The sequence below is a fragment of the Mercurialis annua genome, linkage group LG1-X (assembly GCF_937616625.2).
Source record: "Mercurialis annua linkage group LG1-X, ddMerAnnu1.2, whole genome shotgun sequence".
In the NCBI taxonomy this organism is placed as follows: domain Eukaryota; kingdom Viridiplantae; phylum Streptophyta; class Magnoliopsida; order Malpighiales; family Euphorbiaceae; genus Mercurialis; species Mercurialis annua.
The window spans coordinates 12,753,524-12,775,868 of record NC_065570.1 but is presented as its reverse complement, the minus strand read 5'-3'; the positions used below and the strand labels follow the sequence as shown (position 1 = coordinate 12,775,868).

Below are 22,345 nucleotides of genomic sequence, written 5' to 3'. Positions count from 1 at the left end.
CATTCCTTAGCGCCGGTCGCAACTTATAAATTTGGATCGTGACATGATCAGTTCAATTTGGTTTGAAATATTAATTCCTCAAAATTTCAGTTCATTTTGATTGAATTTTGAAAGAAATTAAAAGTTACAATTATGTTAGTTTCAATCTTTTTTCCATTTTTTAAAATCTACTTTTAAAAAAATTTATAATTAATTCTACTTAAATTACATAATTCAAATGTAAGATTTTAATTTTTGATATTCAATGCGAAACTTGTGATCATTAAAATAGAAGATTTAAAATCTAAATTTTAAATAATTTAACGCATTTTTTAACTTTTTAGTTCTTATTATGTATAAGAATCAAATGACTTAGACAACTTTTTATATCCAAAATGGGATTGCACCCAAAAAAAGGCAAGTTTGTTATCAAGTATATTTTGAATTACAATTTTTAGTAGGTTTTTGAAATATTAAAAGCTTATTAAACTGCATGCTAAATATGAAGGGTATATTTAATTTTTTTTTTCCATTTTAATTTGAAAAGGCTGCTAGAATTAAAACTGAATATTGAGAGATGATTTAAAATCAATGATTTTAAAAGTTTAAAATATAAATAAAAAAGTAAAAAAAATAAAATATTTTTGGATGATTAATTTTTTTTTAAAATTATAAAATATTTATAGTATATATTTTTATACATATATTGGGTAGTTTGAATAAAATACAAGAATAAATATAATTTTACTAATTCATCTTCACTCAATTAATTGAATGCCTTCTATCTTCATTCTTGAGTTTTACTGTGAGCTTGAAGAAGTGAATTTGTCAAAGTTTGTGGCTGCACCTCTATTGCTGCTCTTTTCTCTTCACTTTTACGGGTTATTTCTCAAACTATACTTTATAGGGAGTGTTTTTCCCATTTTGTGCCATAATTTTGTGTATTTCTCATTTAGTGTCTTTTCCCTAGATGCACGCAAACCGAGTTTGCGAGCAGATTGCTAATCTGTATGTTGCTCTCTAAATGGATTGGAGAGCAGCTCTTAATTACTTATTATCACTCTTAATTACTTATTAACGATATTTAATGCTGCTCTCCAATCCATTTGGAGAGCAGCTTGTATTAAAAAAATTAATAATTGGAAAATTAATCATTAGTATTTAATGATTGGTTTCCCAATCATTTGCATTTAATTATTATATGGCATGTTTTAATTTTTATAAAACTCTAACCCCTTATAAAATTTAAACTCTTAAAACATTAATTTTAAAAATATAACTTTTAATTTCTAACTTCCAATTAATCCAGCTACGATAGTTTTTTTATTTTTATCGATGTTCATTATATCATTTGATGATTATCCGTTAATTTTATTTATTTAATATTTATTAATTCTGTTAGTAAGTTTTTGGATTATTTAATAAATTATACTTTATCAATCGAAAGAGAAATCATTATTATGAGATAAAAATAGAAAATAAATTAATTATAACAATATTTTACAAAAAATACAAAACATTTCAAGATTCCGGAGTTAACTTATTTAATATGTACTTTTTGTAAAATATTATTGCAATTTTTTTTCTATCTTTTAATAATTATGATTTTTTTTTTCGAATGATAAAGTATAATTTAATAAATAATCAAAAAACTTACTAATAAATATTAAATAAATAAAATTAGCGGATAACCATCGAAACGATATAATGAACGCCGATAAAAAAATAAAAAAATAATCGTGATTAGATTAATTGGAAGTTAGAAATTAAAGATTATATTTTTAAAATTAATTTTTTAAGAGATTATATTTTAGGAGTTAGAATTTTAAAAATTAAAACATGATCATTAAATGCTAATGATTGGTTCTCCAATTTTTTTTTAATAGAAGCTGCTCTCCAAATGGATTGGAGAGCAGCATTAAATATTGTTAATAAGTAATCATGAGTGTTAATAAGTAATTAAGAGCTGCTCTCCAATCCATTTGGAGAGCAGCATGCAGATTAGCAATCTGCTCGCAAATTCACTTTGCGTGCAGTTAGAGAAAAGACACTAAATGGGAAATACACAAAATTGTGGCATAAAAAGAGAAATACACTCCCTATACGGTATAATCTGAGAAATAACCCTCACTTTTACCCCACAGAACAACGTAGAGTCCGAGAATAATAAGAATCGCACCGATTATCCTGCAGTTTTATATTACAATAATTTATGTTAGTTTATTCGATGTCTAATTGACTCGATCTTTAATTAAATTTTGGGTCTTTGATTTTATAGGTACCTAAAATATCGCTATTTTTATTTTGATGAGCAAACTCTCATATATTTATTTTGGTTATTAAATTTTAATTTTATTTTAAAGGCTTAATTACTTAAAAACCACACACCTTAAACTTTTTTTTCGTTTATACCCTAACCTAGGAAAAAATTCATTTATACCATGACGTATGCATTTATGTTTCACCTCTACCCCGAGGTACTAAATTAACCTCTTTTCATTAAAAAAAAGTTTAAAATAATTCTTCATTTTTAACCTAAGTTAATTAGAGTTTAATTAGAAATGAATTTTTCTCTAAATGAAGGACTATTTTAAACTTTTTTAAATGAAAAGACGTAAATATAGTGCCTCGGGGTAGAGGTGAAACATAAACACATACGTCAGGGTATAAAATGAATTTTTTCCTAGGTCAGGGTATAAACGAAAAAAAAGTTTAAGGTGGGTGGTTTTTAAGTAATTAAGTCTATTTTAAATGAGGTTTTTTCCAGTCAAAACGAATAGCATTCAAATTTTAACACGTGACAATAAGATTTTTTAACTTGACTTTGAAAATTTTAATGTATACATCATTTTTTTTGGAAAAGAGTCTCAAATTAAATTATGCATATATGATAAGCCTTCAAGTTAAAATAAAATAAAATCCGACTGCCATATATCCATTTTAGTTTAAAAATTTATCATTGAAATAAAATTAAGGCTTAAATGCACCAAAAATCACCAACATTCGCGTGTTTTTAATATTTAACATAATCTTTTAATTTTGGCAAAAAAGTACACGAACTTTCAAAATTTTGCAATTAAAGACACCGGCACCGTTTTGGATATAAAACGGCACCGTTTTACATTAAACGGCGTCGTTTTGGATGTAAAATAACACTATTTTTCAAAAGAAAACACACGTAGCCTTAATTGCAAAAAATTGAAAAGTTCATGTTAAATATGCCAAAATTAATAGATTATGTTAAATACCAAAAATACGCGAAAGTTGGTGATTTTTGGTGCATTTAAGCCTAAAAAAAAGCTTAATAATAAAATTTAAACAAAATAAAATTTTGTCACCAAATTATAAAAACATAATAATTTGGATACCCTCATTTACCAATTATCCTAAATTTTGTGATACCTTCCGGAGAATAGACGTTCGCCTAGAATGAAGAAATCCATAATAGCAACTAAAACTGTTTGCATGGGCTGAAACACCGCAACAAACACAGGACCGCCTTTTTAGATGCACCATGTTTGAACAGAAATGATAACACCAGACCCCACGATTCCCTTCATTTTTAAAAACAAAGTAAATATTTAAAGGTCATGAATAAACTACAAAAATTAAAAAACGGTACGTTACTAGTTAACATATGAATTTTATAAAATGATAACCAAACTATAAAAATTATAAATGGTTATTGAATTATAGGTTTTTATAAAACGGTTATATATTGAACTATAAACTTTTAACAAAACGATTACCAACTTGTTTTATGGTTGGTTGCACATCTCTTTTTTTGTCCACATCTATAATTTATAAAAAAATTATATTTGGTAACCTTTTTATTATTTTTTATAATTCAATAATAGTTTTGTAAAGAGAATATAATTATGTTACTATTTTGCAACTAATAATTCTTCAGTTACCATTTTATAATAAAACTATTATCGTAAAAATATTTAACCCGAAATTGATACTGCAACAAGAAAATAAACTTACAACATATACGATAAAAAAAAAAAACTTACAGCATATAGAATGGTAAAAAGTTGTTGTCTTGATTGGATTTTCCATTTATTGAGGTCCGTTTCTACAAATGCTGCTATCATCAAGAATTGGATCAATCCGAAGAAGCATGTGAAAGAACTGACTGTGAGTTTAGCTGGATACTTGTTCAAAACTGGAACCTGCAAAGCTTTAATAATTTTACTCTTTAGTACTTAACTTTTAATATACGTACTTTACTTTTATTCGTTTTGGTTATCCAACTTTAATTTGTTTCGATTTGAGTACTAGACGGGAGGTTTTTAAATAATTTCCGGCCAAATTTTACGCATACGTGACGATCAATGTTTAATTAGCTATGATGTGTATGATGTATACCTGAAGGACCAGCCAAGCAGCACATGAGAAGCAGCTGGCCAGAAGATAAATAGAACCCCATGTCCAATTCATAGGAGTAATTTCTTCTTGCAGAAGAGGAGAGCCTTTGTAGAGGATAATTACAGTAGCCCCCCCTATACTTGTAATGGTCCCCCCAATTTTGGCCAATCCATGTCTTTTTCCAATAATTACTTCCTCTAGTCTGGCTCAATCAATTATCATTATTTTTTTGGAGGAAGGCTCAATCAATTATTAGTCATACAAAATATCTTTCTTTTTCTAAAACGAAATTGGATTTATTCATAAAAATAATAATAGAGTTTATTTGTATAAAAATTTCTACCATTTGTTTTCGACTTAAGCACATTATTCAAAACGTGGCACTCTAAATTTTCATTTTTAGTCCAGTGTCGTTTTAGAGAATTTTCTCTTAAAAACAATGTCATTTTGGCCATTTTGAACAACTAAAACTACATCGGATAAAACATTTAGATTGTAAAATGACAAAGAAAAATAAAAAATGGGCTTTTTATGCTAAAAAGTTGAAATTCTTATACCAAATTTAAATAAGGGTTAATGTTATAAAAAATCACCAACTTTACACATTTTCTCATTCTAATCACGTAGTTTAAATTTTCTCATTTTCATGCACGAACTACCACTTTTTTCTCAAATATATACACGATGTTGAGGTGGCACTCATTCATTGGTGTAAAATGACCTCCACCTCAGCGAATTACACCAATAAAACCGTGACACCTCAGCACGTGCATGAATTTGAGAAAAAGTGGTAGTTCGTGCATGAAAATGAGAAAAATTAAATTACGTGATTAAAATGAGAAAACGTGTAAAGTTGGTGAATTTTTATGACATTATACCTTTAAATAATGTACTTAAATCGTAAAAGAGTTGAGATTTTACATACATATAACCGATAATAATAATAATACCCTAGAACTGAAGCCATGACAAATGTAATCGCAGGAACAGAGTTTGACATTGCTGAAGCAAAAGTCGGAGATGAATAATATAATCCCAGGAGATAAAATCCTTGATTTCCTATGATTCTGATTTCATTACAAATGCATTAGGTTTTTTACTTTTTTATAATTCTTGTAATTATTATTTTTTGATATACAATCCATTTAACCAATTCTTACTTACCCTACTAATCCTAGTACAAAGAACTGCACCACAATACCAATACTCAGAGGTGGCCTTTCATTCCTGAAACGCATTCAAAGTTTCGGAGTTTCAGAAGCGTTTTAGAAAATAAAGAGACTTAGTTTCCTAAGAAACAAGAAATTAGAGGGACTTACTTTTCTAAGAAATAAGCAAGAGGACCCAACAAAAGAAGCGCAATGATGTTCCTGTAAATTGGGAAAACAAGGTTGCTAACACCAATATTTAGTGCAACTCTTGTAACAATAATGAGCCCTGAAAAACATAACTGCAGCACAAATAATGCCACAATAAGTTTTGTTCTCTCAGACAGTATCATTACTGGCTTTTGATTAGAGTCTACGACTACCCTCTCTCTAAATGTTGCTTTATAGTCGGCTGTGGTAGATGGCAACACCTTAATTATTGTGGAGCAATAAATTAGTATTATATTCTGTGGACATGTTCTATCAAAAATTTAAGCTGAGTGTAATCGACATTTAAACTTTTTTCCAATAGCATTCCGAATTTGTAAAATCATCAATTCTACTCTATTTTACATTTTCAATTTGCAACTGTATTATGAAGCATCAAATTACTTCTTTTTTTTCACTCGGATAAAATTCAAATAAACCTTTCATATTTAACGTATATTTAATTCGACATTTTAACACAGCTGACTCCTTCGTCGCCCTCGGACCCGCCAAACCGGATATGGTTCGTCTTCCATGGAGGAAAGACTGGTCTATCTTCCTCCATGAAAGACGAACCAGATCCGGTTTGACGGGTCTGAGGGCGGCGGCTGCAGCGGGGTCGGAGGAGGGCAGCCGGAGTTGGAAGCGTTGACGAATGACGGTTCTTATTTTTTAAAAAAAAATAATAAATTTTAAAAATTAATTATATATCTAATATATTTGTCAATTAGAACTTATTTAGATTTTTTTAAAAGATAAAAGACTTGTATGAAATTTTTGAAGTGGAAAAATATATATAATATTATCTTTATAATTAGTTGTTTTGAATGGTTTCATCCTTATAGTAATAAAATTGTCCGAAATTGATGTTTCAAAGTACAATTAAAAGTCGGAAATGCGGAATTGAGTAAAATTGACGGTTTTATAAGGTCATGATGCTGTTAGAAAAGTCTGAAGGTTGGTGATTTTTGAGACATTTTACTTTTAAAAAAAGGCCTTGAGTCTAATAACCACAATAATAAATAAATAAATAAAACAATAATAATAATAATAATAATGATAACTAAATTGGTTTTAAGGAATAACTGGTACAGTAATAAAATATAATGCACAAGCTTTAGCAAGCACAATCAATCTCATAAAATTCTCGGCACAATCAAATAAGGAACCATTTCAAAAATTCAATCTATTTGACATTGAACCAGATGGTTATTAAGGTTCAACCAGTTAACGGTTTTCGATTCTCATGGAATTTTTCGGTTCAAAACGGTTGAATCAAAAATTTAGATTTTTGCTCTAAAATAAAAAAAATTTGAATTTTAAAAATAAATTGAACCGGACCATCATCCGGTTTCCAGCTGAACTTGTCGAATTATCCGGTCCGGCCCGATTTTTTAAACCATGGCTACAAAGTTGAAAATGAGGTTATTTGGTTCACATTACAAAGCTGAAGGGCTAAATTAGCTTTTATTCCAAATCGAAACCTATGTGAAAAGAAAAGAAGGCAAGTTTTATTCAGAGCTCACAGTAGTCTGCACTCGTCGCCATAGCAGCTCCATAGTGAGTTTTATTCAGAGCTGAGTTTTAAGAAGGTAACTTTACATTTCGTATTTTCCATTGCTTTTCAATTACTCGTTTAATTTTGCAATTGGCGTTTAGGAAATTTTGTTTCAGTGGGATTTTAATTTGTGGGTTTAATTTAATTTCAGTGCAAACGATTAGGGTTTTGATTTAGAGTAGAGAAAGATGAACAAGAAGGAGATTTTTAAACTTGCAAAAGGGTTTAGAGGAAGAGCAAAGAATTGCATCCGAATTGCAAGGGAGAGGGTCGAGAAAGCCTTGCAATATTCGTACAGAGATCGTCGAAACAAGAAGCGCGATATGCGCTCCCTGTGGATCCAACGCATCAATGCCGGCACCCGTCAACATGGGGTAAGTTGTTTTTCTTGAATCAAATATTGTTTTTTAGTTTCCTGGCATTAGATTGTTACTAGAGTTTGTACTTTTGCATCCTTTTGGTGCTCTTATTGTTACTTTGATTGTAGAGATTTTGTTGTTATGTGGTATAGAATACTTGTAATCACCTATAAAATATTTCTTGATTTGATAAGTCAATGATTTAACCTTGAATAAAGAGAGTTAATTACAATGCAGTGATGCATTTGAAAGGGAAGCAATTACAAAAAAAGTTGTAACTAAATGGACTCTGCAGCTATATATGTACCTATTTGATAGCAATAGCATGTTAGTTACCATGGAATTGACAAGCTTACGTAAATGTAGGACATTGACTCATTTAGTAGCAATTCTTAAGTAGTTTATAGACAAGCCTGCTAAATGTGCAATGAGGTTATTATTAACTGGAAAATATAAGTCGCAGACCAGCTTTCCTTCGTTTAGCAAACTCATAGAGCTTGAGCAGTTTTAGCGAATTCATAAACTTTAAACAGTCTTGCTGTACAATTTTTAAATATTTATTGTTAAAATTTGATCACTAATGCATGTGTTTGATATCCATACATATGTGTGTATCTGGGAGTATGCACATATTCAGTGTGCATGTTTGCCTCAAATTCAGATAAGAAGAGCCTCGGATTCGTGGTTGGACTCTATTATAACAAATTCATTTATATACATAATTAGGTCTAAAGCTATTAAAATATGTTATTAATTTCTCAAGAAGGAATTAATATTAATATTATGATATATATAGGAGTATTGGCGGAAAAAAAATCCCAACTTTTCACTTTTTTAGTGATTTAAGTTTAATGTTTAAAACTTTACGAAACAAGTTCTAACCTTTTCAATTTTTGCAAATTGTAGTCCAAGTTCTAATTCCTGCCATTTTGTCATCTTTTTAAGGCTACAAGTTGCAAAAATGTGAAACGTTGAGATTTTATTTGCAAATTTTAAAATGTAGGGATTTAATATACCAATAATATGGCTGCCACATAAGCAAATAATCGCTAGAAAACGGCTTAGGCTACAATTTGCATAAAATGAAAAGGTTAGGATTTGTTTCGTAAAGTTTTAAAAGTTAGGCTTAAATCGCAAAAAAAGTGAAACGTTAGGATTTGTTTTGCCAATACCCCTATATATTAATAGAATATATGTAATTGATAATTTTAATTTATGAAAGTTCACAAAAGTATTCATTTTTATATAACATTTTTAAAATCAACCTTATATAAATATTGTTATTTATATATATGAAAATTTTAAAATTATAAAAATATCTATATATTTTTAATAATTGCACATCTCCCCTACGTGTCTTGTCCTTCGTTTTTTGAAAATGTTGGTTCCCCGTGTCCGTTTGTCGTGTCCGTTTCCGTTTTTGTTTTCGTGCTACCTAGCATGTCACAGTAAGAAACATCCCATATGGCGTTAATTTTCTTTGCAATAATATTTTCTGCATGAGACCTGAGCCCATTTGAAGGAGCTAGTTGAGGGTATTCTTTCTGTAAGTTATAATGGATAATATTCTTTCTTTCCTCAATTAAAATACAATTGAATGGTGTTTACGTCTGCAATCATTGTGGCACTCTAACATTGATTTAGTTTCCCTTATGAAATGCGAATTCCTAAAAATGTGATTATAAACAGGACTTGTTTTTTCTTATAGACGTTTTTAGAAGGTATTACATTGGGAAAGGGTTGGGATGGCTGTTCTGCTTTGAGCCTAGATTTCATTCATTAAGGATAAAATGTTAGCGTATCTAGGGAAACCGGTACATATCCTTCCCATTTCATTTGCGATGATCGGTACAAATTAGCAGTTTCTGTTGTGAACCGGTATGCAGAACACCTCATGTCCACCTTTTTAATAAAACCTATGCAAAACACCTCATGTCCACCTTTTTAATAAAACCTAGTCCCGTTATTCAAGAGTAAAGTTAGAATAAACTTGTGAATAAAAATTCTTGTCAAGTTTAGGCACACTTTTCTTTTATCTGGTTGGAACTTGGAAGGAAAACTGACTGCTCTAATTTTTACTCGATACATTAGCTTTTGTTTGTCTGGTAGAATTTTGGACGAGGTTTGAGAATGACTGTCCTTTTTGTCAAAAACTGAATTTTTTTGGGGTGATATGTGACTTGAAATGCATGGATTATTAGGTTGTCAAGTCCTATGTTTGGGAGTTCTGTATTCATTTTTGAATTTCCTTTTGAAACTCCAAAATTTTATATTTATAACTTAATCTTGTAAAATGTGGTTTTTTTCGTTTTCCATTTCAACAATTTTGTTTCATTGCAACATAGTGCATGACCAAACATATTTTCTGTAGCCAAATATCTCCATGAACAGATTGAGAATGCACATATGGAGGAACTCATAGGTTTTCTTTAATAAAAATTGCAAAGTGAGCAGGATTTCGAAGGAATGCTGACATTTTTCTTTCCATGGCGTACTTACTCTTTTGATTAGGTAAACTATGGTAATTTCATGCATGGGTTGATGAAGGAGAACATTCAGCTGAACAGGAAAGTATTGTCGGAGCTGTCTATGCATGAACCCTACAGTTTCAAGGCTCTCGTGGACATATCTCGTGATGCCTTTCCTGGAAACAAAAACTTGGTTCATGCTCCCAGGAAGGTGGACACCATTTCCATCAATGTATGAATTCCAATTTTTCAGGTCTTTTCTGCAACTAACATTTTAATTAGCCTCTCTTTCAATTTTTTTACTTGTTGGATTTGAATGTTCATTTGGTTCTTGTAATTACCTTATGCTCTCTTGGTCGATGTGTAGAATGTCATCAAATTATTTGTGGAAAATACTCTACACCAATCTTAGATAAAAAGTTCCCAATTCTTTAAATTTTGTTAAATAAAATCACGTGTAAATTAATGTTAGTGCAATTTTCTTGCAACCGAATTTCAATTTATGAGCAATAAAGTTTTGCCAGAGTATAGGATGAGCAAACAGTCAACCCTGTCCATGACCTTGAATTCAAAGTCAAATAACTCATCTTTATCTATTTTTGATCCATTAAGAACAATATTCTTAAATTTTGAATTAATTGAGGATGATACTCTCTATTTTTAGGTCAAGTATAGATACAATTTAGTTATCTCGATCCTTAAACTAGTACATATTGCACAATTATGTCTATTGACCCAAACATTAATAGTAGGGTTAATGTTTAGCGTATTTTCGATTTAAGTTCAACCTTTAAAACGTCTCAACTAATAGCATAACCTTTCATTATGTGTCATATATTAGCATAAATGTTTAAAACGCTGTCGTTTTAGTCGTCTATATGGCAAGAAACGACGTCATTTAAACATAAAACAGAGCATAAAATGCATATCGGGCTATAAAATGAAAAATTTGGAAAGATTGGGCTAATAGATGAGATGTTTTAAAGCTTGGGCTTAAATCGAAAAAAACGCTAAATATGGTGCTATTTGGTGAAATTAACACTTAATAGTATTGTTCATAATTAATCAAAATGAATAAAACTAAATTATTTGACCCTAATGGTTCTTGAACTGTCGGCTTGAGTCTGATCCAACCTACAAAGAAAGATAGGTTAGAAGGATTCGAGCCGGTGTTGGCTCGAACACCCTCCGATGCCTAAATCAGATAGATTGGATTGATAATGAATTTGATGAATATGGATAAAGTTAAAGTTTGCCTGACTTAGGTCCATTTGTATATATACCATTAGTTATTGTAATGTGTTTCTTCTTCTTGTTTTGAATTCATCTTCTTGTTAAGATGGATGATCTTCCGTCGTTATCCCTAATTTTTTGGGATAACGAGCTGATCTTTTATACTCGTATGGTTATCACTGGGTGCCGTATCAGGGACATACTGACATACTGGTTACTCTTTGTGTCAGTAACTTGCGTCTTCTAGTCACCTCCTAGTATTACTTTCGGTGTAGTATCTATTAGACCCTAAATCTAAGTTGAGTGATTGGTCAGACCCCTTTGGTTATCTGAATAGTAAAACTTATATTATTTGAAAAATCAAAGCAATTTATCATTTAAAGGGATGAAATTTTTTAGTCTCATAATTTAAGAGTGGTGTTTTTGTGAGAGGATTTGTGAATATCCAATCTTAGATAAGATATTCTGAAGATGAATATATCCAAATGAATATCTTTATAACTTATTTTTGGTTCTGAAATCATACTATATATAAATTTGTTTTTTCTTAGAGAGAATTGTTTTGATATAGTAAAATGTTGAATTGAATCACATAACTAATCAAACATTAAATTCTTCCTAATTGTATCTCAGGAATTTAATTTACGAATCATTCCTACTAAAAATTATGAACACACAAATTAATTGGGATTAAATGATTATTATAGCCTAGAAGTAATCAATCTAAAATAAACAAGAAACAAAAGAGAGAATAAAAGTGTCATTTTGCTTAGAAATGAGCTGTGGACGAAGTCAAATTACATTAAAAGAATTTAATTGGTTTGGAAACAAAATTATTTCCGTACACATCATCAACAAATAAGTTGGTTCATATTTGATATGAACCTTTCGTACATATTAAAAGCTTCCATATATTGACTTCCAACATTTATATTATAACACGATGTACCAAACTGAACCGGAATCAAATAGATAAATTTATTTCGGTTTGATTTAATTTTTTTTTTTATTTTTGGTTTGATTTTAATTGTAAGAAATTCAATTCAATTTTTTATACAAACTTAATTGAATCGAAAATACACAGAACCCGAGTGGTTCAATTTGGTTTAAAATATTTAAGAATTTATAAAATGGATTTGAATTTAATTTTAACAACTTTAAAATTTAGATTCGGTTGTGTTTAAACCGAATATACACTCTAGAGACATCACATTCAGATTAAGAAAAAATCTCTCAATTTTGTTGTAATAATTATAATTAAAAACAGGTAAGAGCAGGGGGAAATATTGACATTTGAATGGCATATACCTAGGATTATGCTATACCATAAGATGTATATTAGTTTTACAATTCAAATATATATACATATCTATTCAGAAGAGTACGCACATACTGAATAAATATTATTTACTATTTAAAAAATATACACTCATTAATTTTGTTTTATTTTATGTTGAGAGGATAACTAAATAAATAGAGACATATAAACACACCATACTTGGCATTAATGTTTTTGTAGAAGCACTTTCTCTAGATAAAACTCTCCATCACAATACAGTTTCGTCGAACGGAAAATTATGTCGGATTGGATAACGGAGGTTGAGGTAGAAGAAGAAGAAGATGATGAAGAAGAAGAAAGGAGTTATCGTCGTAATCACTACTACCACTACGCTAGTAGTTCAAGCGAAATCGAGGAGGAGAATTCAAATGATAGTAACAGAGAGAGAAAGGTCATGGAATCGATAAAAGAAGAACCGTTCGAAGAAATAAGTGTGATTTCGTTCGGAAGCAAAGGAGAGGATTGTGTGTATGTTGCCGTAGGGAAGAGCGAGTCGAGCATGGATGCGGTTTCTTGGACTCTAAGGAACCTTATCAAAAACAATGAATCCACCATTCTTTATCTCATTCATGTCTACCCTCCGACACATTTCATACCTTCTCCATGTAAGTCATTTCTATATCTTTTTCAACTTTACATTTTTTGTTTATGTCCGGCAAGATTCCGAGAGAATTCGAATTCGAGATTTAATTTTCTTTTCTTTAATTAATTATAGTAGGTGAGCTTTTATTGGGTCAACTTATTAAGTCATTACACTATTCCTCTACTGCATTATTGTAGACTTTAGTTTATAAATAAGTTCCTTAATCATGATTAACACATGATACCACGAATTGGCAACTTTTCGGTTCAGATTTTTATTGATAAATTTATTTCAGTCTAAAAATTATGGATCTTGTGTGAGTATGACTTGAAGATTTTGTTTAGAGAGAATTTTCTTCCAAGAATCAAGGATTTATTGTAGGTGTGTGTAAAAATAGAAGTAAATTAAACGGACAAATTTGGCAGTTCTATTTAGACATTATGAAGAAAAATTCATTTTTTTAGTTCGGTTCAATTTTTTTAAAAAAAATAGTTAACTTTTGGATCTTTAGTACAAATTGAATCAAAAAATTGAGTTACACTAAAAAATTCAATCAAATCAAACAATCTAATTCAATTCGATTTGAAATGTTTTAAACATTTATAAATTTTAATTCGATTCGATCAAAAAATCAGTTTGGTTGGATTTGTGCATAGTGAAGTACTGTCATAAGTCCTGGTGGCTATTCGGAAGTTTCGTGGTATTTATACTTCAATTAATTGGACTAAAATTTTCTCAAGTTCACTTGAACATAAGAGGTCGTGTTTAGTAAATCTATATTTTTTCCATAAATGAAAGGTGTAAATTAATATAAACTGTTTTTATATATATCTTTTATTTTATAAAAGAAAGACGTAGATTTATTGAACATTACCTCCCATATTTAAGTGCATAATAAATCCAGATCAATATGTCAATTTTGTACTACAGGCCTAATCACTCAAAAACCCCTCACCTTTAAACTTTTTTTCAATTCCACCCCGACGTTGAAAATTTGTCAATTTTACCCACTTTTGAATTTTCCGTTTTCAATTGTACCCCAATATTTTAATTTTTGTTAATTTTTTTACTTAAATGATGAAATCATTCAATTAATTAAGTTTAAACATGAAATTAAATTCTTTTTTATTTAAAAAAGTACAAATAAGTCCTTTATTTTTAAAAACTAACTAAAAACCATAATCAAATTAACACTAATTTAAATTCTTAATTAGTTTAACTAAATTTAAATAAATTTTAAAAATATACAATTAATATATGCGAGACATGGAGAATGTTTTAAACAAATTTCCAAACGCAAAAGACGTTAATTTAATTTTTCAGGGTACAATTGAAATACAAAAATGCAAAATAGAGTAAAATTGACAAATTTTCAACGTGTATGATTGAAAACGGGCTAAAAGGTCGGGATTTTTTAAGACATGAGGCCTAATTTCAACGATTTCAAGTTTCATTTCATTGCTTTGCTGGCCTATCTATGGTGATATTTGTTTTATAGTTCAGTTTAGAATGAGACTAACATGTAAAGGTTGAATAAAGAGTTGAAATTCTTAGCTTCCAGAAGCTAATTGCCGATTATTTCTCAAGCAAAAAAACAAAAAGAAAAGACATAAACCATTATTGATTCCTTACACATTTCCAAACTTTCAATCCTACACCTAACATATACTCAATATATGCCCTATTTTATTTTATTATAATAAAATAATGTTGAAATATGAGAATTTTTTTAATTATATTTGAACTAAATATAACTTCTCTATTGCTAGAATATGCGACGTTAAGCCTTATAAACAATTGGAATATTAATATCGATTAAGTTTAGGTTGGAACTAAAGTTTTTTTCCTATATTTTAAAAAATTAATATTTTCATTAATATAATTTAAATGTAAGAAGAAAATAGTGAATTTAACTCTTCCGCACGATATGGATAATTTATTACTCACAAGCGACACAATGTCATTTTTTAGTGAATGCTTATAAATGTAAAAATAAAAGAATGTTGGGTGAAAATAATTTGAAAACTTGACATTTTTTAAAAGATTAGAAGTGTTTGGTATTTCTTTTTGTTATTTTTACTAAAATAATTAAAGGAAATCCCAGAAATATCCAGAAAAAGGCAAAAAAAATTCAAAATTACGTACTTCCAAAATAGTTTTTATTTAATACCCAAAAAAATTTCAAAAATATCTTAAAAGTTTTTGCTTCTTTCTATATATGAGATGTATTAACAACGTATCTTTAAGGTATCAAAAACGTATTGTATTTTTTATAATAGAAATAAGTACATATAATGTGAAAAGATTTTTCATTTTTAGATAAAATTAATATTTTTTTATTTACAACGTATTTTTGAAAATTAAGTAATTTTTAGAGTAGTTTTACAAGTAACCCAAATAATGAAGGTGTTTCCAATTTATGAAGTGGGTAAACTACCAAAGGATCAAGTAAGACCTGAACAAGTGGAGATTTTCATGGCCCAAGAAAGAGGCAAGAGGAGACAACTTCTTCAAAAGTTCATTAATCTTTGCTCATCATCATCATCATCCAAGGTTACATACTCATTTCTCATAACTACACTCACTTTGTTCTATGTTTTTTATATGCTGATTAGCCTAATGGCAATGGCACAGGTTAAGGTAGATAATCTGGTAATTGAGAGTGACAATGTTGCCAAAGCTATCCTAGACCTAATTCCCATTCTCAACATCAAAAAGCTAGTGCTTGGAACCACAAAATCTGGACTAAGGTAACCCTTTTAAACACTATCTTCAATCATCTTTTTATCACTTCCATTCCATTTTTCTTATCAACCCTTTTCGTTATCGGTGAACAGAAAATCAAGGACCGGAAAAGGAAGCGGGACAGCTGATCAGATTCTTCGAACTGCGAACGCATCAGAATGCTGTGATATTAAAGTCATATGTGAGGGGCAGGAAGTAATGGAACAGATGACCAGGACGTCATCATCACTCTCACAATCACCTTCCTTTGGTGATCCTGTCGGTGATGTTGAAGGCAATTCCAAGTCGGTGCAGTCGGAAGATCAATCTAATAACAATGATCCTTTTTGTATGTGCTTCAAATCTCCTCGAGTCGAGTGATGTATTACACAACATTATGTGTTGTTTAAGTAAGTCGATGTCTGGTGTTGGTTATTCGGTGATCAATTGATGCAATGTATAAACATTTTAACAAGAAAACCGATCAATGCATAGTGTGTTAAGAAGAAAATGGTACTTGAGACTGTCTAGAGAATAATAAAGAGGAGCTTGGAGTGAGAATGAACAGTTCGATTAAAAAACGACCAATTTAACCAAAATCAACTTACTTAACTCATTAACTAAACTAATTGAAAGAAACCATATTAACCAAACCCAAATTAACCGAAATCTTAAAAATACAAAACTGACCAACAGAATTAGTCAGTTATTTTAGGTAAACTGACTAAAATATAAGAATAATAACTTAAAATTAAAACAAATGGTTAATTCAGTTAACCAAATTAATAAACCATAACTGAACCGATAAAAAAAGATCGGTTAATTCAATTTAAACAATTGTTGCTCACCCCCAGAGCTCGTATAATTTCATTCCCAATGTACTTTCCTTACACGTTAAGTTCCTTAAAATACTGAACAAGCAAATCTAAAACGTAGAGAATGATTAACAAAGGTAGTTCATGCATCCGTTTAAAATTGAAGAAATAGAGCTACAATGTCTGGTTAAAGATCAGTGAATATGAAGATTTAGTTCATCATTTTAACTTTCGTCAATATTCCTCCTGAATCCCATTCAGTAGTTCCGGACCGACCTAATTGGAACTCTATACATGAACTAAGTTTTGCTGACACAGTCAGTCTAGTTCTATAATGGTGAATGCAATCCTGAGGTAATACAGAGCTGTAAATGTCAAACAGGCAATAACAAGCATACATTTCTTTATCATCTGTCAATATCAAATAACGGGGTAAACGAAAAAAGGAAAGTGATTCCGACAATTCTTCCCCATAAATAAAAATAATTTGCAAAATGCAAGCAATGCCATCTAAAAGAAATCAAACTCCAAATAATTATCAGAACCTTTTTTATCAGGAATAGGTGGAGGAGCTCCACTAGGTTTTTCACTTGTTGATGGTGGGCCGGGTATGCGCTCGACTTCAACTGGCTTTGGAATCTCAGGTGGGGTAGCACATCGTATCAACGCCCAATTCACACCTTCAAAGAAAGGATGTTGCTTTATTTCGGTTGCTCCACGCTTGTGTCCCAATCTATGCTGCGGTTCTTTTACAAGTAATCCCCTTATAAGGTCCCTTGCAGCAAAACTCACAACTGGTGCTTCTGGAAATCGAAGAGGCTGACCAACAACATTAAATAATGTGGCGCGATTCCCAGATCCCTTGAAAGGAGTTTTACCAAACATGAGCTCATATAGAAAAATTCCGTAAGTCCACCAATCAACTGCACTTCCATGACCTTCACCCTTGATGATTTCAGGTGCCAAATACTCATGGGTCCCCACAAAGGACATTGACCTGGCATCAGTTGGCTCTGCCATTAGCTCCGGTAATGGACTAACTTGGTTTCCGAGATCATTTTTGGGTTTTCTATCTTTCTTAGACTTGCTAGAAAAGAGGCGGGGTGAAAAGCATGTTGTAGGAGCAACACATGATGGCTGGATGCAGGAAGGCGCAATACAAGTTGGTTGAACACAATAAGCTGAGTTTTTTCTCAAGGGCTCAGACTCGAGAGATGAGGTTTTGACAAGTGTTGGACTTACAGCACATCTCAATGAAAGGTCAAAATCCGACAGCATTATATGCCCATCTTCCCTCACAAGGACATTTTCTGGCTTGAGATCACGATAAATTATCCCCAGCATATGGAGGTATTCCAAAGAGAGCAAGACTTCGGCTACGTAAAATCTGCAAGTTATGGATTTATAGAGAAACAAGGGTCACTAATCAAGTATTTACACAAACATAAGCAAAAATCAAAAACATAATCCTAACAAAAGAAAAGGGTCAGGAACTGGATCAACAAATTCGTTTTAGCTCAATAGGCCAAATAGGAATGAGTATATTTTGCAGCTGAAACTAAGATTAAATATCATTTTGTTGTTGTAAATTTTTCCTTTGATTTGAAAATCAACTCATGTGAGATGGAAGCTTTATCTTTCAACCATTAGTGATCAAAAGAAATGTGGCTGGATATTAAACCAAGTTGAAAATTTTTCCATTTTCAGTAGCCATCTTAAGCAATTAGAGAGGTGGTAGAATGTTTTTGAATGTTTTGAGAACCTGTGTATTTAAGGATGCATCGACCCTTTCTATTGAATGAGAGAGGGCACAACATTAGCTTTCACATATGATTCTATAATAGCAGATTTGACCATGAACAATGTTGTGTTTCTATGCGACAAACAGTGGCACTCAAACGTACTTCTAGCACTGGTGCAATAATATACTGGCTCGAGATAATGAAAAGAAATATAAGCAGCATTGACAATGCAAATGGAAAAAAAAGGCAGCAACTATGGGATGCAGGAAAACAGTTGAAACACAAGAAGATCACAATATACAATTCACTTAATTCCATACCTTGACACAGTTAATGAAAGTGGTTTGTGTAAATTCACCATATTGTGTTAGAAATAAAAATGTTTTCCAATTATCTATGTTTTCCGACAATAAAACAAATGAAAAAGAAAAGAATATCACAGAACAAACTAGTTCCCGAGTTCAGATATTCTAAACCTGTCTATGCAGATTGTTTCATGTTTACTACATTGCACATAACAATGCTAATTTTTCACGGAACATCAATTAGACAACATCATAGCCAGTCGCTTCTACAAACAGATAGACATTTCACAAGTACTTCTAGTAAATAAACTAGTATATAAGCATTGTATTCAAACATGACTATAATGAAGGGAAGACATAGAAGGCACATCTTGCAGCCTTGTTAAAGAGATGATATGCACACAAAGCCCTCATATACATACATTTAAAAGAGGTACAAATTGGGAAATCCACATTACCTTAAGACATCATTTGTACATGAGTGTGGTAGGCACAAATAACACAATTCCAACCTAAGACAAATCAGAGAACTGCGAGGTAATTCCATTCTAATCTCTCTAGATAGATTTAAGGTCCATTACAGGGATAAGCTGCTACATGCAAACTGCTTCTGAATTATCCTCATTCACCCCAATTTTTCCTTATGGACCACAAGTACTACTGGCATTAGCTTACATAACCGGAGAGCATTTATTCTCCATCCTGTTAAACCCTCATACGACACTCCCAAAAATATTTAAAACCTTAAATATCTATTTTATCACCCATTTTAATTCCAAAACAATGAAAGAGAGGTGTTTCCGTTTATTAATCAAAATTTCACAAACTGATATCAGCATGCTTTTATAAACAATGCAAATCATATATCCAAAAATCTTGCAAAGATAAGCACGTCTTAGTTCCTAATATTCCGCAACATTATGCCCCAACACGTACTTTTTTGTATTTCTATGAGTTCTGTTTCCAGCAATGAAATTAAGAACGTTTTTTACTAACAAGAATCATAAAAGGAAGATCACGAGGGGCACTTTTCGCATTTTATGGAGGCTGGGCTTCCAACTCTTGTGATCTAAATTGAAATGTCAGTCTAACATATAATCAGAGATGGAAAATTTTAGCAGTAGATAATCACATAGAACATGCATGACCATTAAATGAAAACAAATATGACTGTATGCAAGAGTTTGCTTATCATACTTTACTGCCTGCTCAGGAAAATGCTTCCCTGGTTGCCTCTGCCTAAGAGTGTGCAAATCTCCTCCAGGGCAGAACTCCATCACCAAACATGAGAATTTATCTGTTTCAAAATGAGTGTACAAAGTTGGAAGGAAAGGATGGTCCAAAGACTGCAGTATTTCTCTTTCCGTCTGAGCACGAAGTAGCTTCTTACGACCAGCAAGAGAGCCTTTATCCATAACTTTCATTGCAAAATAACACTTCGTTCCACTCAACTCGGACAAATAGACACTCCCAATGTCCCCACAACCCAACCTCTTCAGCAGTCTGAAATGACTCAAACCCAAAGACCCATCTTTTACTCTAACAGCTTGGATGGCTTCCCATCTCAAGTCATTTGCTTTATGCGGTTTGCTGATACTGCTACTAAAGCTACTGCATGTACTCTCATCACTTATATCACTACTTGTGCTTCCTCTACACATGCTACTTTTTCCACTTTCAACATAATCGACACCGGTCTTGGTACTTCCACTAGTCTTCGCAAAACTGCTGTTTCCATCACTCATTTTTGCAGATACAGAACTACTTTTAACACTGCCATACGCTGATATTTTCTTTTCTTGATCGACAGAAACATCCTGTGAGCCTCTGGTCTCGTTGATGGAGGAATCTGCCTCAGTAGATGTTTTTTCAAGCGTCGTTAAGGAAGAACTTGATTCCAATTTCTTACTCAATGAATCAACCATCCGTTCTTTATTGGAATTCGACAGCTTTTGATTTTCAAAGACATTTGGTGTAACCTGATTTAATGCATTTTCCGCTGAAGTTGGCATCGGCTCATGATTTAGAAGCTCAGACTTGCTCGCCTTTGAAACCTGTGAAGGCAAAGTCTTCAGATTGTTTCCTTCCACTCTTTGAACACCGAGGGATTTTTGTTGTAGTTTCGGAGACGCTTTGCCACCTTTCGAGGCCATCATAAAATACACTAAAATCAAACTACATCTGATAGAACCAGATCATTAACCGGAAAACATGGCATTCGAAGCAGGCACTCCAACGCGTGTTGATATCAGAATCTGCCAATAGTAGAGATCAACTTTGTTAACATAATGATGAGATATAAAGTATTAAATAACATGTGCATCAACATGAACTAATGTAGCCACTTCACATACTCAGAAAAGAGTGTAATCAAGAACCCTAATTGTGCACAGTCCACACACTAGATTTTGAGCTTCACACTCACTGATCAAAAATCAAAACTGATAACAAAGAAATGCCCACTACAATATTTCAGCTTAATCAAAATTAGGGCAAAAGCACAATCAAAAAGCTGCATGCAGAAGTTGATGAAATGATACATAAAAAAAAAGAAACAAACTTGAACAAAATCAGGCATCAATAAACAATCTTTTTCAATTGAGTAACTAGCTAAAAGAAAAGAAATTGAAGGGCCACACTTAAAAGCAAAGAATCAGTATCAGCTACCAAGCAAATGCAGTTCAATAACTAATTCCATAAAAACAACAAAAACCCAAGTAGAGTATACAAAAACATAAAAAAAAAAACTAAGCTAATTACTAATCAAAGGCAAGATCTTGATCAAAAGTATGAGACTAAAAACAAAGGGCATCAACAGATCCAAGCAAAATAAGAAATACCCAGATGCTAAAAAACAACAAAAAAACTTAAAAAGTACCTAGCTTGGAAGATCAGGAAGCTTGGAGAGAATAATAAACAAGAAATAGCATAAGATTGAGAGGAAAGGGAAGGGAAGATTGAGAGGTAGAAAAAGGTGGAAAAAAAAAATGAAATGGTTGTGAAGTACTAGGCTCCTCAAAGAAGAGAGTCGAGGTAAAGGTGTGTATAAACTATAAAGTTAAAGTTTTCAATGTTTGTACTATTTTTTGGTAAATACGGGACCAATAATCTTATTGGTTTTGCTTAAATGGATCCCAAATCTTGAACACATACAGTTTTTACTTCTGCCCTTGCTTTTTAATGAGTATACAAATCCTCTATTAAAGACTTGAAAAATTTAAATAATACCTCAAAAGAAATATTTTTTTATGAAAAAATAATAATATTATCCATTGCATGTGTCAACATCTAATCGGTTTCTATTTGAGTCAATGAGATGTTGACACGTGAAAGATACGCTTTTTAGTTTGACCAACCCACCGGCCGATCACTGGGCAATTTCAACGACCCTCTGACCACATTCAACCGGTTACCAACCACTCCGACCGGTGGTCAAAGATTGTTGACTAATGGTTAATGTAAGATAAATTAAAAATAAATATTTTAGTTTATCCATGACCTAAACATATGACCT

At 31.4% G+C, this 22,345-nt stretch overlaps 3 protein-coding genes and 1 pseudogene across 4 annotated transcripts; 2 read left to right on the top strand and 2 right to left on the bottom strand.

Moving 5' to 3' along the window:
• Positions 1-641: 641 nt before the first annotated feature.
• LOC126677780 (WAT1-related protein At3g18200-like) lies at positions 642-5,894 on the bottom strand (annotated as a pseudogene).
• A 1,295-nt stretch (positions 5,895-7,189) lies between these two features.
• LOC126676982 (uncharacterized) lies at positions 7,190-10,561 on the top strand. 2 transcript variants are annotated; one of them, XM_050371383.2, is made up of 3 exons: positions 7,190-7,297; positions 7,415-7,637; positions 10,134-10,561. In XM_050371383.2, exons 2-3 carry the CDS (start codon positions 7,452-7,454, stop codon positions 10,326-10,328), a joined length of 381 nt encoding a protein of 126 aa, XP_050227340.1. In that variant the 5' UTR covers positions 7,190-7,297; positions 7,415-7,451; the 3' UTR covers positions 10,329-10,561. The 2 variants fall into 2 exon arrangements, with proteins under 2 accessions (XP_050227340.1, XP_050227348.1); XM_050371391.2 differs by having other exon boundaries at positions 7,191-7,297; positions 7,428-7,637.
• A 2,200-nt stretch (positions 10,562-12,761) lies between these two features.
• On the top strand, positions 12,762-16,489 carry LOC126678068 (U-box domain-containing protein 33). Its single transcript, XM_050372939.2, has 4 exons — positions 12,762-13,267; positions 15,671-15,798; positions 15,880-15,995; positions 16,083-16,489. Exons 1-4 carry the CDS (start codon positions 12,901-12,903, stop codon positions 16,348-16,350), a joined length of 879 nt encoding a protein of 292 aa, XP_050228896.1. The 5' UTR covers positions 12,762-12,900; the 3' UTR covers positions 16,351-16,489.
• A 667-nt stretch (positions 16,490-17,156) lies between these two features.
• On the bottom strand, positions 17,157-21,970 carry LOC126658250 (serine/threonine-protein kinase D6PKL2). Its single transcript, XM_050352642.2, has 3 exons — positions 21,710-21,970; positions 20,029-21,086; positions 17,157-18,171 (listed from the first exon to the last, which is right to left on the bottom strand). The coding sequence occupies exons 2-3, from the start codon at positions 20,985-20,987 to the stop codon at positions 17,295-17,297; spliced, it is 1,836 nt and encodes a 611-aa protein (XP_050208599.1). The 5' UTR covers positions 20,988-21,086; positions 21,710-21,970; the 3' UTR covers positions 17,157-17,294.
• Between the last annotated feature and the right edge of the window lie 375 nt (positions 21,971-22,345).